At 46.7% G+C, this 13,045-nt stretch overlaps 1 protein-coding gene across 3 annotated transcripts in view; it reads right to left on the bottom strand.

Annotated features, from left to right (window-relative positions):
* Fnbp1l (formin binding protein 1 like) overlaps window positions 1-11,102 on the bottom strand; it is a 93,441-nt gene extending 82,339 nt beyond the window's left edge. The window contains exon 1 of one of the 3 annotated variants that reach the window (XM_070007694.1): window positions 10,913-11,102. In XM_070007694.1, the coding sequence (XP_069863795.1) occupies window positions 10,913-10,936 (24 nt within the window). In that variant the 5' untranslated portion in view covers window positions 10,937-11,102. The remainder of the gene's footprint in view (window positions 1-10,912) is intronic. The other 2 variants (XM_070007692.1, XM_070007695.1) reach the window with 2 other exon arrangements.
* Between the last annotated feature and the right edge of the window lie 1,943 nt (window positions 11,103-13,045).

Genomic DNA, 13,045 nt, shown 5'->3' with positions numbered 1-13,045 from the left:
TTTTATGCATAACAATCCATTTAACACCATATGAAATTACTCAATTCATTTAATAAATGACTAGTACATTTTTTTAAAAGATGCCCTCATTTTTCCAGTGAGATTTTGTGCCTATTTTAAGCTAAGACATCAATGTGTTCCTGACCTCTCCTAAGTGTCACAGAGACTCAGGTAGCTCCAGTGGCTGGCAATGTGTCCAATTTCTACATCTCAGTGTAACGTGTCCCTGGAATTATGATTCATGAATTAAAAGAAAATCTTATAGATCATATATAACCAGAAGAGTCTCCATGATTCAAAAACAGGAATATTGAAAAATATATGCCTATTTTACTTATTTTTACATGACCTAATGTGACAGGAATGTTGCTGGGAGATCCCAAATGAGGAGAAAATGATTAAGTAAATAAATTCTTTTGTACATTAACATTTGCACATTTAACACTCTTGGTAATCCCACCTTAAATTTACATGGCCATTTTGATTTTTCCTATATACATGCTGCATTGTGATACTTGATTCCTTTATCTCTTCTAAAGTTTTTACCTTATCATTTCAATAGCCCTTCTAGACTTGAGAGGATTACAAAGGCTTTAGGGAGGCATATATTCACAACATTAAAGGCAGGGAAACACTGAAACAAAAGAGCTCAAGAGCTCACTGATGATGGACAGAAACCTCTAAAACTATAAGCCTCACTGGTGGTATGGGCCACCATGCCAACATTTAGTTTCTGCAGATTTACTTCTCAAATGTTTTTCTTTGGTTGATGTCTACTGTAGTCCAGTTTACACCTGTTTAATTTGGGAGACACTGCTCGCAGATGAATAACAGGATTAAACATTTGCTACCAGTTATCTCTATCATAGGCAACACAGCAAAGAATTCAGATACTGGAGTTATTTTGTAGAATGAAACATCAACTTTTATCAGTGTGTCCCAGATGATGTTTCTTAGGCCAGAAATAATGTGTCTATGAGTTCATCCATTCGATGGCACATGATTTCAATTTGTCCCATTACTAGTGATACTAAGTGATCACTTGATTAAGGTGTTAAAAGTGTCAGGCCTCCGTAATGCAAAGTAACTCTTTTAACTTTTGAGACAATGACTCCTTTTCTTCATTCAACTTTCCATTTACTTATATAGTTATTTTCATCAGTGTGGACTTACGGATTCCTATTATTATTGATTTTTATGCTACAATCGTCCCACATATAGTCCCCAAGGCCTCTTTAAGCTGCTGTTTTTTATATGTCTTCATCATTCTTTGAGTACTTCCTTACTTCTGGAACAACACTTGTATTTTAGGTTCATCTTGCAGTTGCCTACACTAGCATGGAATCTGCTATTTAGCCAAAGAACCCTAGTTCCTTCTAATGAATGAAAGTAATCAGAAACTAAGATTTTAATGATTAATAAAGTACAAAGACAACACACACACATTTACATCTACTTGTTTTTGTATCTGTCTCTATATACTGAAAACCATGAATTTATACCAACATCTCCAATTTCAACAAATACCACCCTTCCAATATTCATAATCTTTTTCTACACCTATAATCCTAGCTACTCAGGAGGCTGAGATCTGAGAATTCAGGTTCAAAGCCAGCCCAGACAGTAAAGTCCATGAGACTCTTACTCCAATTAATCACCAGGAAACCTGAATTGGTGCAGTGGCTCAAAGTGTTAGAGCACTAGCCTTGAGCAAAAAAAGAACTCAGGGTAGTGCCCAGGTCCCCAGTTCAAGCCCCACGACAAAAAACAAAAAACAAAAACAAAAAACCTGGATCCTCTTATCCTTAATGTAAGGATAAGTGTGCACCTATGACTCCACCCAGGTACTCTCTTCCCTGTACTCAGGCCACCTACCACTGTTAGAAACTCTCCATCAGGCTGATACCACTGTGCTCTGTACCCACTCGCTCCCTGTCCACCTGGGTGCTACTACTACCCTGAGGCTGAATGCCTTCCTCATTTCACCTGGGCTCCAATGTACAGCAATGGTGAGATCTTCCGCTTGACCTCTCTCATCCCACACTGAGCCCGTCACGTTCTCATGTCCATTCTCTGTTCGGGCTGTGGCTTTACTACTCCAGTCACACTCCTGTTTCCTCAAAACTCAGGTTCTTATACTCTGCTCCAGATCAACACAGCTCACAACACTATAAGACATCACCTTGCTCAGCCCTCAACTATTACATATTTCACAATTACCAGTTTTTCACTTATCTCTTACTTGAAGGATTTTTTTCCTTTTCCTTTTTTCCTTTTTTTTTTTTTTTTGCTAATCCTGAGGGGGTGGGGGGTCTTGAACTCAGGGCCTGGGCACTGTCCTAAGCCTCTCTGTGCTCAAGGCTAGCATTCTTCCACTTGAACCCAGGGCTTCATGAATGCTAGCTAGGCAAGCACTCTACCAATAAGCCACATTCCCAGGCCTCGAAATATTCTTAATTCAGTTTTGCTAATTCTAAAACCAAAGTCAATCTATGTGTGTCTCATACTTTTTTTTCTTGGGGGGCAGGGGTTGGTCATAGGACCTGAACTCTGGCCCTAGGCACTGTCCCTCAGCTCTTCAGCTCAAGGCTAGTGCTCTACCATTTGAGCCACAGCGCCACTTCCAGCTTTTTTCTGCTTATGTGATGCTAAGGAATCAAACCCAGGGCCTCATGCATGCAAGGCAAGCACTCTACCACTGAGCCATCTTCCCAGACTGTCTCATAGTTGTGGACAGGCTTGTGTAGTAACAGGGTTTGAACACAGGGCCTAGGCTTGCTACCCTACCACTGAGGCAGAACCACAGCTATCCCATACTTCACAAGTTTCCAACAACCAAATCATGTTTGTGTCTATCAATGGACTTAAAATTATGGAAATTGATTAAAGTAACAAAAAAAAAAAGGTAGGAGGGGCTGGGAAGGTGGCTCAGTGGTAAAGCACTTGCCTTGCATGCATGAGGCCCTGGGTTGGATTCCTCAGCACCACATAAGCAAAAAGAAAAAAGCCTGAAGTGGCACTGTGGCTCAAGTGGTAGAGTGCTAGCCTTGAGCTGAAGAGCTGAGGGATAGTGCCCAGGCCCAGAGTTCAGGCCCCACGACCGGACCAAAAAAAAAAAAAAAGAAAGGTAGGAAAATTTTATAGAAATGGTTTAAATGAATTAATCTAAAGGTAGAATATTTTAAAAAATAGTTAAACACCATATTACATCTTTTCTTTTGAGAAAGTGTCTTAATCACAAAATACTTTAATACAAAATATGAACATTGTAGATTATTTGATAAAAAAATAGGAATATTTCAAGTTAAACCCAACAGGGTTTTTTTAATTGCTAAAGAAGGTCACAATTCCCACTTTTAGAGTTAGTGATTTCTTCCCTGTAATTCCCTAACATCTTGAGTACTCTTCTTTTACTCTAGTATCCAGGAAGCAGTAATAGCTTTATACCATAATTTGTTTCTGTATTCTTAAGGGTCTAATGAGAACTAGAAGTGCTTTACAGTATCAAGTATATTGTAAAGTTAGCAGAATGAACATTATAGACCTATTATTTTGTAGATTAGCATCTTTTCCACCATGTACTTAAGACCAAAAAAAAGCACTCTAGCAATATAAACAAATTTAAATGAGCTTATATGTGCCTCAAGGTTTTTATTCCAGCAGATAACACAGTAGTTGACCCTTTTAAATGCTATAGAAAATGCATACTGACATATTTATGCGTCATTCATTCATTTTCCATTTACTCATGCAGGAGACACTATACATAAGTCATCTACTCTGAATCTCCTGTCATCTGACTTTACTCCCAAGATACAATTATCTTTTTGGCAAAACTGCTGTAGAACCCGGCTAGTCATTCACTAATCCATTTTGTACATTTTACTAAATTGCTCATTTCACAATTTAAAAGTAGGCTGGGCACTAGTGGCTCATGCCTGTAATCCTAGCTACTCAGGAGGGTAAGATCTGATGATATTCATTCAAAGCCAGCTCAGGAAGGAAAATCATGAATTTTTTTGTTTGTTTTTCATAGTCCTGGGGCTTGAACTTAGGGCCTGGGCACTATCCCTAACCTTTTTGTGCTCAAGGCTAGCACTCTACCACTTGAGCTACAGTGCCACTTCCAGCTTTTTCTGAGTAGTTTATTGGACATAAGAGTCTCACAGACTTTCCAGTCCACATTGGCTTTGAAAGCAAGATCCTCCGATCTCAGCTTCCGGAGTAGCTAGGATTTACAGGCATGAGCCATTGGCACCCAGCTATGAGATTCTTATCTCTAATTAACTACCAAAAAAATCTAGAAGTTGAGCTGTGGCACAAGTGATAGAGCACTAGCCTTGAGCACAAAAAGCTTACAGATAGTGCCCAGGCCTCAGATCAAGCCCACGAAAAGAGAAAAAGGGGGAGGGAGGGGGAGGGGAGAAAAAGAAAGGGAAAAAGTCAAAAGGGAAAGAAAAAGAGAGAGGGAGGGAGAAAGGAAGGAAGGGAGGGAGGGAGGGAGGGAGGGAGGGAGGGAGGGAGGGAGGGAGGGAGGGAGGGAGGGAAGGAGGGGAGAGGAGAGAGAAGGAAAGGGAGAGAAAGGGGGGGGCAGGCTCACTATGTAATCATAGCTGCTCAGGAGGCAGAAATCAGGACAGTTTCGAAGCTAATTATGGCAAAAACTTAGCAAGATCCTATCTCAACAAACAAGTCACCTGTACTGGCACACAGCTGTAACCCCAACTATGCAGGAGGTGTAGGTGGGCAGATAAAGGTCTAAGGCTAGCCCAGCAAAAGTGAATCCTTATTTGAAAAGTAGCTGTGGTTCAAAGTGGTAATGCAGTAGCCTTGAGCAAAAAAAGCCCAGGGCCTGAATTCAAGGCCCATGACTGAACCAAAAAAAAAAAAAGGAGGATCTAGTCAAGGCTGGCCTGGCATAAACTAAGACCCTATTCCAAAAATAAAAGAAAGGACTGGAGGCATGGCTCAAATGGTACAGTGCCCTCTGTGCTGGTCTAGCAAGAGTAAGTTCAACCCTCACTACTATATCACAAAAACCTCTTTCAAATTACTGTTTAAATTATCTTCAGATTATGTGTGTAAAGTATCTTGAAGCATAAATTAATTTTGTGTTTAGACGGGTTCTTTTTTTTTTTTTTGTCCGGTCGTGGGGCCTGAACTCTGGGCCTGGGCGCTGTCCCTCAGCTCTTCAGATCAAGGCTAGCGCTCTACCACTTGAGCCACAGCACCACTTCCGGCTTTTTTCTTTTTGCTTATGTAGTGCTGAGGAATCGAACCCAGGGCCTCAGGCATGCAAGGCAAGCACTCTACCACTGAGCCACCTTCCCAGCCCCTAGACGGGTTCTATACTGAAGACATTTCTTTATGTACATGTGAATATTCCAAACCTGAAATTAGAAATCCATTTGGGTGCCAAGTATTTATTTCAGGTGGCAAGCTTTTAGATAAGGGCTACAATCTATACCACCTCAAAAGAACTCTAGTTACCTAAGGGCAGGGCCAATATTGCAAGCCTTAGTAAATTTCAGCACATATAGCAGAATGTTTAGTATATGAGACATAAAAATTGCTTTAGTTTTTACACAAAAAAAATTCTACACCAGTTTCATGGCCTTTGAAACATGATCCAGTTCGCATCAAGAAGCTTTGCCAGACCGGCTCCAGTGGCTCATGCTTGTATTCCTAGCTACTCAAGAGGCTGAGATTTGAGGACCATGGTTCAAAGCCAGCCCGAAAGTCCGTGAGACTCTTATCTCCAATAAACCACCAGAAAACCAGAAGTGTCACTGTGATAGAGTGCTAGCCTTGACTGAAGAGTGTAGGGACGGTGCCCAGGCCCAGAGTTCAAGCCCCAGGACCTACGGGGGAAAAAAAAGCAGCAGCAGCAGCTTTGCCTACTTCCTCTAATCAAGTGCCCTCTAAAACACATAAAGTCAATTTTAATCAACATACTCTAACTAGTCCTCTGCAGTGCAACTCAATTCCTTTAGTCCAAATAAATCAACTTATTTCTTCTTAAGATTCCACCAACTCTTGTTGACAGTAACATTACCAAGCTGTCAGCCAATTAAATTGACAGGAACTATCTTTTAAGAGGTAATGTCCTCTTCAACCTATAAAAATGTTTAACTTCGAGGGAAGGAATGACACTGTCGAAAAAAGAAATATACCCCCTACCTGACTTATGTAACTGTAATCCCACTGTACATCACCATTTTTTTTCATGTTTAACATTTTTCAAAAAAAAAAAAAGGTTGGCTCTCATGAGTTACTGCACTGCTAATTTTGTACTATTTTCAGTCTGTTTAGACATTCCTGAGTTGATCTAGACCACCTAATCTATCACCCCTTAAGAGTCCTTCAGAATCTGAAAGCCTGCTTCCAGGATACAATTACTAATCAGTAATCAATATTCAGAGTAATTTAAGCACCTATTCATTCCATTGGGCAAAGGATGAATATCCACAGACAGAACATATTTTAATCAGCGAAAACAATCTAGCTCCCTCAAAAGCAAGTATGTTTACAATGTAATAGAAATGTTAAGACTGGTATGCTGGGGGCTGGAAGTTGGCTCAGTGGTAGAGCATTTGCCTTGCATGCCTGAGGCCCTGGGTTCGATTCCTCAGCACCACATAAGCAAAAAGCCGGAAGTGGCGCTGTGGCTCAAGTGGTAGACCACTCGCCTTGAGCTGAAGAGCTGAGAGACAGCGCCCAGGCCCAGAGTTCAGGCCCCACAACAGGACCCAAAAAAAAAAAAAAAAGACTGGTATGCTGGTAATCCCAGCACTCTGGAGACTGAAGCAGAAAGATGATGAATTTAAGGCCTGGGCTGCATAATGAAACCTTGCTTTAAAAAAAAAAAAAAAAATCAAATGCTATGAGGATAAAGCAAAGGAAACATTAAAGGGCTAGACCAAGGATGACCCAAAACTAATTTACCTAATCTATCACGCAGCCCACATTTTCCAATTTCTATCAAAAATATATATAGTAAGTTTTGTCAACGGTATTTAGCTTATTTATGATGAAAATAGCAATAACCTTTAAATTATGTACTATTAAAAACTAAGGATCATAGGGCTGGGAATGTGGCTCAGTGGTAGAGTGCTTGCCTAGCGTGCATGAAGCCCTCAGCTTGATTCCTCAGTACCACATAAACAGAAAAAGCTGAAGTGGTTCTGTGGCTCAAGTGGTAGAGTGATAGCCTTGAGCAAAAGAAGCTCAGGGACAGTGCCCAGACCCTGAGTTCAAAAAGCCCAGAACTGGCCGGGCGCTGGTGGCTCATGCCTGTAATCCTAGCTACTCAGGAGGCTGAGATCTGAGGATCGCGGTTCAAAGCCAGCCCGGGCAGGAAAGACCTTGAGACTCCTATCTCCAATAAACCACCAGAAAACCGGAAGTGGCGCTGTAGCTCAAGTGGTAGAGTGCTCGCCTTGAGCTGAAGAGCTGAGGGACAGCGCCCAGGCCCAGAGTTCAAGCCCCCGACCGACAAAAAAAAAAAAAAAAAAAAAGCCCAGGACTGGCAAAAAAGAAAAAGAAAAGAGCCAATAATTATTAAAAGGTATGTTATGTGACATCATCAACTCATGTTTAGCTTTCTGTTCAAGCATTGTTTCTATGATAATAAAGAAAGGAATATAATAAGTGATGCCTGAGATGGTACTCTGTAACTACCACACCCTAAGAAAATGAAGCTGCTGCAATCTTTGGTGTAACTCGGAAGAGAATTGAGGTGATTCTGGTATTGTATATATTCACAGCCTTAAATGTTCACATGGAACACTATAAGTCCTCAAAGCACAGCTGCTACTCATTCATTATCAGCTAACTGATATTCCTTCCCAGCTACACAAGTCTTACACAATCCACTCAGGAAATCATTGTTGGTTCTACCACCTAGTGCCAGTTATGCACTTCTATGGAATCCCTTTACTATCAGATTTAAGATTTTAAGAAACATTAGATAGTAACAAAATTCCACTGATCATTACAATAGGCCTGAGTACAATCACTGCTTAGCATTCTTTGTTAAATAAATTATGAAATTTTATTTCTAAATTTAAAAATTGGGACTTTTCCCAACCTTAAAGTTCTCAGTACCAAGAGAAAGCACAGGTATTTGTCTTTCCTTACAATTCCTTTTTTTTTTTTTTTTTTTTTTTTTGGTTGTAGGGCTTGAACTCTAGGCCTGGGTCCTGTCCTTCAGCTCTTCAGCTCAAGGTGAACTCTCTACCACTTGAGCCATGACACTTCCGGTTTTCTGGTAATTAATTAGAGATAAGAGTCTCACAGACTTTGCTGCCCGGGCTGGCTTTGAACTGTGATCCTCAGATCTCTCCTGAGTAACTAGGATTACAGGCGTGAGCCACTGGCACCCAGCTCCTTACAATTCTTTGGAAGCACAACATCCTTATTCAAAACAAAAAGTAAAAACGAAGTCTAGTGGAATTTTTACAAGGTTTATTCTACTCCCACTCATAGTTCTCTACACCAAGTTCTAATTATCTAAGGTTTAGAGTTGATATTAGTTGGCTCTGCATTACTTAGTTTCTAATAAATGTTTCCATCAAGTCCTCCTGAAACCACTATGAACTTTAAAATATGATTGTTAAAATTTGAGAGGGCTAAAGATGTACATCAGTGCCAGAACACAGCTCATTTGCAGAAGACCCTGAATTCTAGCCCCAGCGTGGAATAAAAATTTTTTTCAAGAAAAAAAAAAGTAAATTTCTTCCCATCATTTCCAGAGGCTATAAAACAATTTTCAATTAGAGCAGAAATTCCTCTCTCCTAAGGTTTATCTTTTCAAAATGTTGGGGAAAAAAACTATTCAAATGCTGAAAATAAACTAGGTGAGACTGGTGGACTGAAATTGCTGCTTGATGTAGCAGATTAACTTTTAAAATAACTTTTAAATTACATTCTAGTCTTTATCAGTAGTACTGGAGGGCTTGGACACATTTTAGTCGTCACTAAAATATTTTTTCCTTAAAACTTTTTCTATAGTGTGATACAAAGTGAACTTTAAGTTTTTAAATGAAACTGAGGGTGTTGCTCAGCAGTAGAGCACTTATAAGTACAAGGTTTTGAGTTCAAAACCTAAACTAGACAGGTTCACACCTGAAATCCTAGCTACTCAGGAGGCTGAGATCTGAGGATCACAGTTGGAAGTCAGCCTGGTCAGCAAAGTCCATGAAATTCTTATCTCCAATTAACAACCAAAAAGCGGGAAGTGAAGCTATGGCACAAGTGGTAGAGTGCCAGTCTTGAGCAAAAAAAAAACCTCGGGGACAGCCCCCAGGCCCTGAGTTCAAGCCCCCGGACCAGCACACACATGCACAAATCTCCACGTTTTAAATAAAAAGTGAAAGCTAAGGTGGGCACTGAAAACTCTCGCCTATAATCCTAGCTACCCAGAAGGCTGAGATGTGAGGATCACAGTTCAAAGCCAGTGCGGGCAGGAAACGTCCCTGAGATTCTTATCCCCAGTGAACCACACCAAAAAGCAGGAAGTGGTAAGAGTGCTAGCCTTGAGCACAGAAGCTCAGGGACAGCACCCAGACCCCGAGTTCAAGTTCCAGAACCAACACCAACCAACACACACATACACACACACACACACACACACACACACACACACACAAAAATTTTAAAAAAAAATAGTCATGAAAATGGAAACTAAAACCAACTCCACTTCTGTTCCTTGACACTACAATCAATCACAGAAAGGTACAAATAAAAGGAAAAGAACATGATGTCCGACTCCCTCACCGGTGTGAGAGGTGAAGAGGGCGGGATTCACCGTACGCGCACTCTCCCGTTATACTAGGAACAATCGGTGCCACGGAAGGCGCGGTCTGGAGAGGCTCTTCAAGTGTTTTCTCGGCGTGTGTGGTGTTTGCAGACCGGAGATTCCCGGGAGGGCCGAAGCAAGTGTTCCCCTTAGGTGACCGCTCAAGTCTATCCACAGGACCGGGGGGAGGGGACAGAGGCGCGGAAACCTCGAGCCCGGCGCGTCCCAGCGGCTCTGCCCTCCCTCCGCAGCGATCCCCGGAGCCCGCGAACAAAGGCCGGGAGCCGCACAGGTGGGAGAAGGGGGAGTGGCCGGGCCGGCGCCCGGGACAGCGCCCCCGCGCCGCACCTGCGCACCCGCCGCCCGCGCGCCACCGCCGCCCGGCCCGCGTCGGGACTGCTCCAACGCCCCACCTCCCTGGCCAGCCCCCCGGGGCCGGGTCTGGAGCCTGCGGCGCCGGGGAGGTTCGAGAGGGAGAACCCCGGCGGGGAGGCGGGGGGGAGGGCGGGAGCCGCGGGAAGCCGCCCGCGCCGCCATCGGTCCCCCCTGGCGAATTCGGGCCACAAAGCCGACCCGCGGGCGCCCGGGCGGCGGCCGGAGTCCCCGAGTCCCCAGAGCGCGCGGCGTCCGCGGGGCGCGCGGCGCGGGGAAGGGGAAATGGGCGTGGGGGCCGGGCCCCGAACAAAGCCGCCGGGCTCCGCGTACCTGGGCTTGGGGCGGCGCCGCCCCGCGCTCCGCGCCGCCCCTCCGGGCACCGCCCCGGGCCGCACAGCCCGCCGCCCGAGCCCCTCGCCCGAGCCCCGGCGGCCGCGGACGCCCCGCGCCCCGGGACAATAGCTCCCTCCGCCGACGCGGGGCGGGGAGCCACAAAGGGAGCGGAGGGCGCCCCGCCGGGCGCCGAGAAAGTGCAGGCGCGGGCGCGGGGGCCTGCGGGAGGCAGCCCCGCCGTCCGGGGCGCGGCCGGGGCGGCGACGGGGGGCGCGGGCTCCGACCCCCCGGCCCCCGGCGGCGGCGGGAAGACGGCCCTGCACACAAAGCCGAGCGGGACCCCCGCCCGCCGGCGCGGACCCGGGGCCGCCCCCCTCCGGCCCGCGCCCCCCGCCCCGCACTCACCCACAGCTCCGTGCCCCAGCTCATGGCGGAACTTGAGGCGACTCAGGCTGTCCCGCTGTCCGTACGTCCGTCGGCGGCGCCGCCCGGCTGTCCGACCGCGCTCTCTGGCCAGCCAGCAGGCTCCGGCTCCGCGTCGGTGTCTCGAGAGGTGCCGCCACCGCCGGGCTCCCCGGTGAGGACAGACGCGACTGGAACCGCCGCCGCCGCCGCGTCGCGTCCCCGCCTCCCGCCTCCCGCCGCCGCTGCCGCCGCCGCCGCGAGGGAGGGTCCGGGCCGAGGGGCGGGGCGCGCGGAGCAGCGGGGAGGGGGCGCGCGCGGTGCACCTTGGGATCGGGCCGGGCCGGGCCCGGGGACCCCTCGCGGGCGCGGGCTGCCCGGCGGGTCGCTCCGGGCCTGGTTGGGTCCGCGGGGGATCCCGGGTTCCCAGACCGGGCAGGAGAGGCGCCCGCCGCCCCCTCGCTCCCCCCGGAGCCTCCGGCCCCCTTCCCCCCCGAGCGGGCAGCTCAGGCGCACGGCCCCGGAGACCCGGACAAAGAAACCTCCGCCGAGCCTCGGGGGCCGGACCGGGGAGACCCGTGCTTTCCTCGCAGATCTTCCTGGTTTCCCTCTTCTCCCGTTTCGGGTCGGACCTCGCGACCTGGCGATTCCTGAGAATCGCAGACATGCCCGCGCGCCCGCCCCGCCCGGGTGCGGGGAAAGCTTTCACAGATCCGCACAAAGGGTCGAACGACTGGTTTGGGGACGTGGCGGCGGCGAGGCTCGGGCCCGCCGTCACCTGCCGGGGTGGACACCTGTGGCGCCGGCCGGCTCGGCCGACGTCTCCCCCGTGCGGCCCGCCGCTGCCCCGGGCTCTGCAGAGGCGATTCCCAGCCCAGCTCCACAGTCAGGCCGTCGGCAAGGTTGGCTGTTGCCGCTGGGTGTCCGGATCGGCGTGCTCAGCAAGCCCCTGATAGAGGCTTTCGCGTTCATTTCTTGTCTCCACACACGCACACGTACACGCGCGAAGCAGTCGGCTCGTGGAGGGCTCCCCGTGTCGGGACAGCTGAGTGTTTTAGGTTCTCTGCAGGCTCTGTGTCAGCAGTGGAACTTCCCCACCGGCACAGGTGCCCCGGCCTCTGGCGCGCCAATCCTCCTCTGCCAGGCTCTGCTCCCCGACTGAGGCCAATAAACAACCTGAGCTCTTACGGCAATCCAGCCACACCATTTGGTAAAACTCTTTGGTGTGCTCCTTGAGCACACACTCTTCCAGTTGGGTTATGGCCAGGTTTTTTGTTGTTGTTGTTGTTGTTTGGTTTTTATAATGTCTTGGGGCTTGAACTCATGGCCTGGGTGCTGTCCTTGAGCTCTTTTGCTCAAGGTGAGCCCTCTAGCACTTTGAGCCACAGTTTTCTGGGTGGTTAATTGGAGATGAGATTCTCATGGACTTCCTGCCCAGGCTGGCTTTAAATCACAATCTTCAACCTCCCCAGGAGCTAGGATTACAGGTGTGAGCCACCAGTACTAGCTCCACGCATTTCTGCAATGGTGGCAGCCCAACTAGGTAAACTATGAAGGGCTCATAAAGGCTCTTCTGCAACTTAAACAATTTTTGTACTGTATCTGTTTAACTATGAGAAATATTCTCATCGAATGCATTTTCGCCTTAGCTTTTGTGTTGAACTCTGATCTATAAAAAGACACTGAAACCAGGGGCTGGTAGCTCACACCTGTAAGCCTAGCTATTCAGGAAGCTGAGCTATGAAGATCATGGTTCAAACCAGCCCAGGCAGAAAAGTCCGTGAGAGTCTTATTTCCAATTAAACACCAGAAAACCGCAAAGTGGAGCTGTGGTAATAGAACTCTACCAAGAAAAAAAAAAAAAAAAGAACTCTAGCAAGAAAGCTTAGGGACAGAGTATAAATCTTGAGTGCAAGCCCCATGAATGACAAAAAGAAAACAAAATTGAAGTTTTAAATTTTTTCTTCTGCATATTTTATCATGTATTTAAATTCAAGTCTCTTATTTCAAGTTTTAATTTTTAATTGATACATAATAATTGTCCTCATAATTTCTTTATGTAATAAACATTTAGTTTCAAATTTTTCCTGCATCTTTTTTAGATAGGAATTATTTTTCTTTTTTTGGTGGCACTGG

This window comes from Dipodomys merriami, unplaced genomic scaffold, assembly GCF_024711535.1.
Source record: "Dipodomys merriami isolate MVZ:Mamm:240054 unplaced genomic scaffold, mDipMer1.0.p SCAF_7, whole genome shotgun sequence".
NCBI lineage: Eukaryota > Metazoa > Chordata > Mammalia > Rodentia > Heteromyidae > Dipodomys > Dipodomys merriami.
The sequence above is the reverse complement of the archived record's forward strand: the minus strand, read 5'-3'. Positions and strand labels throughout refer to the sequence as shown.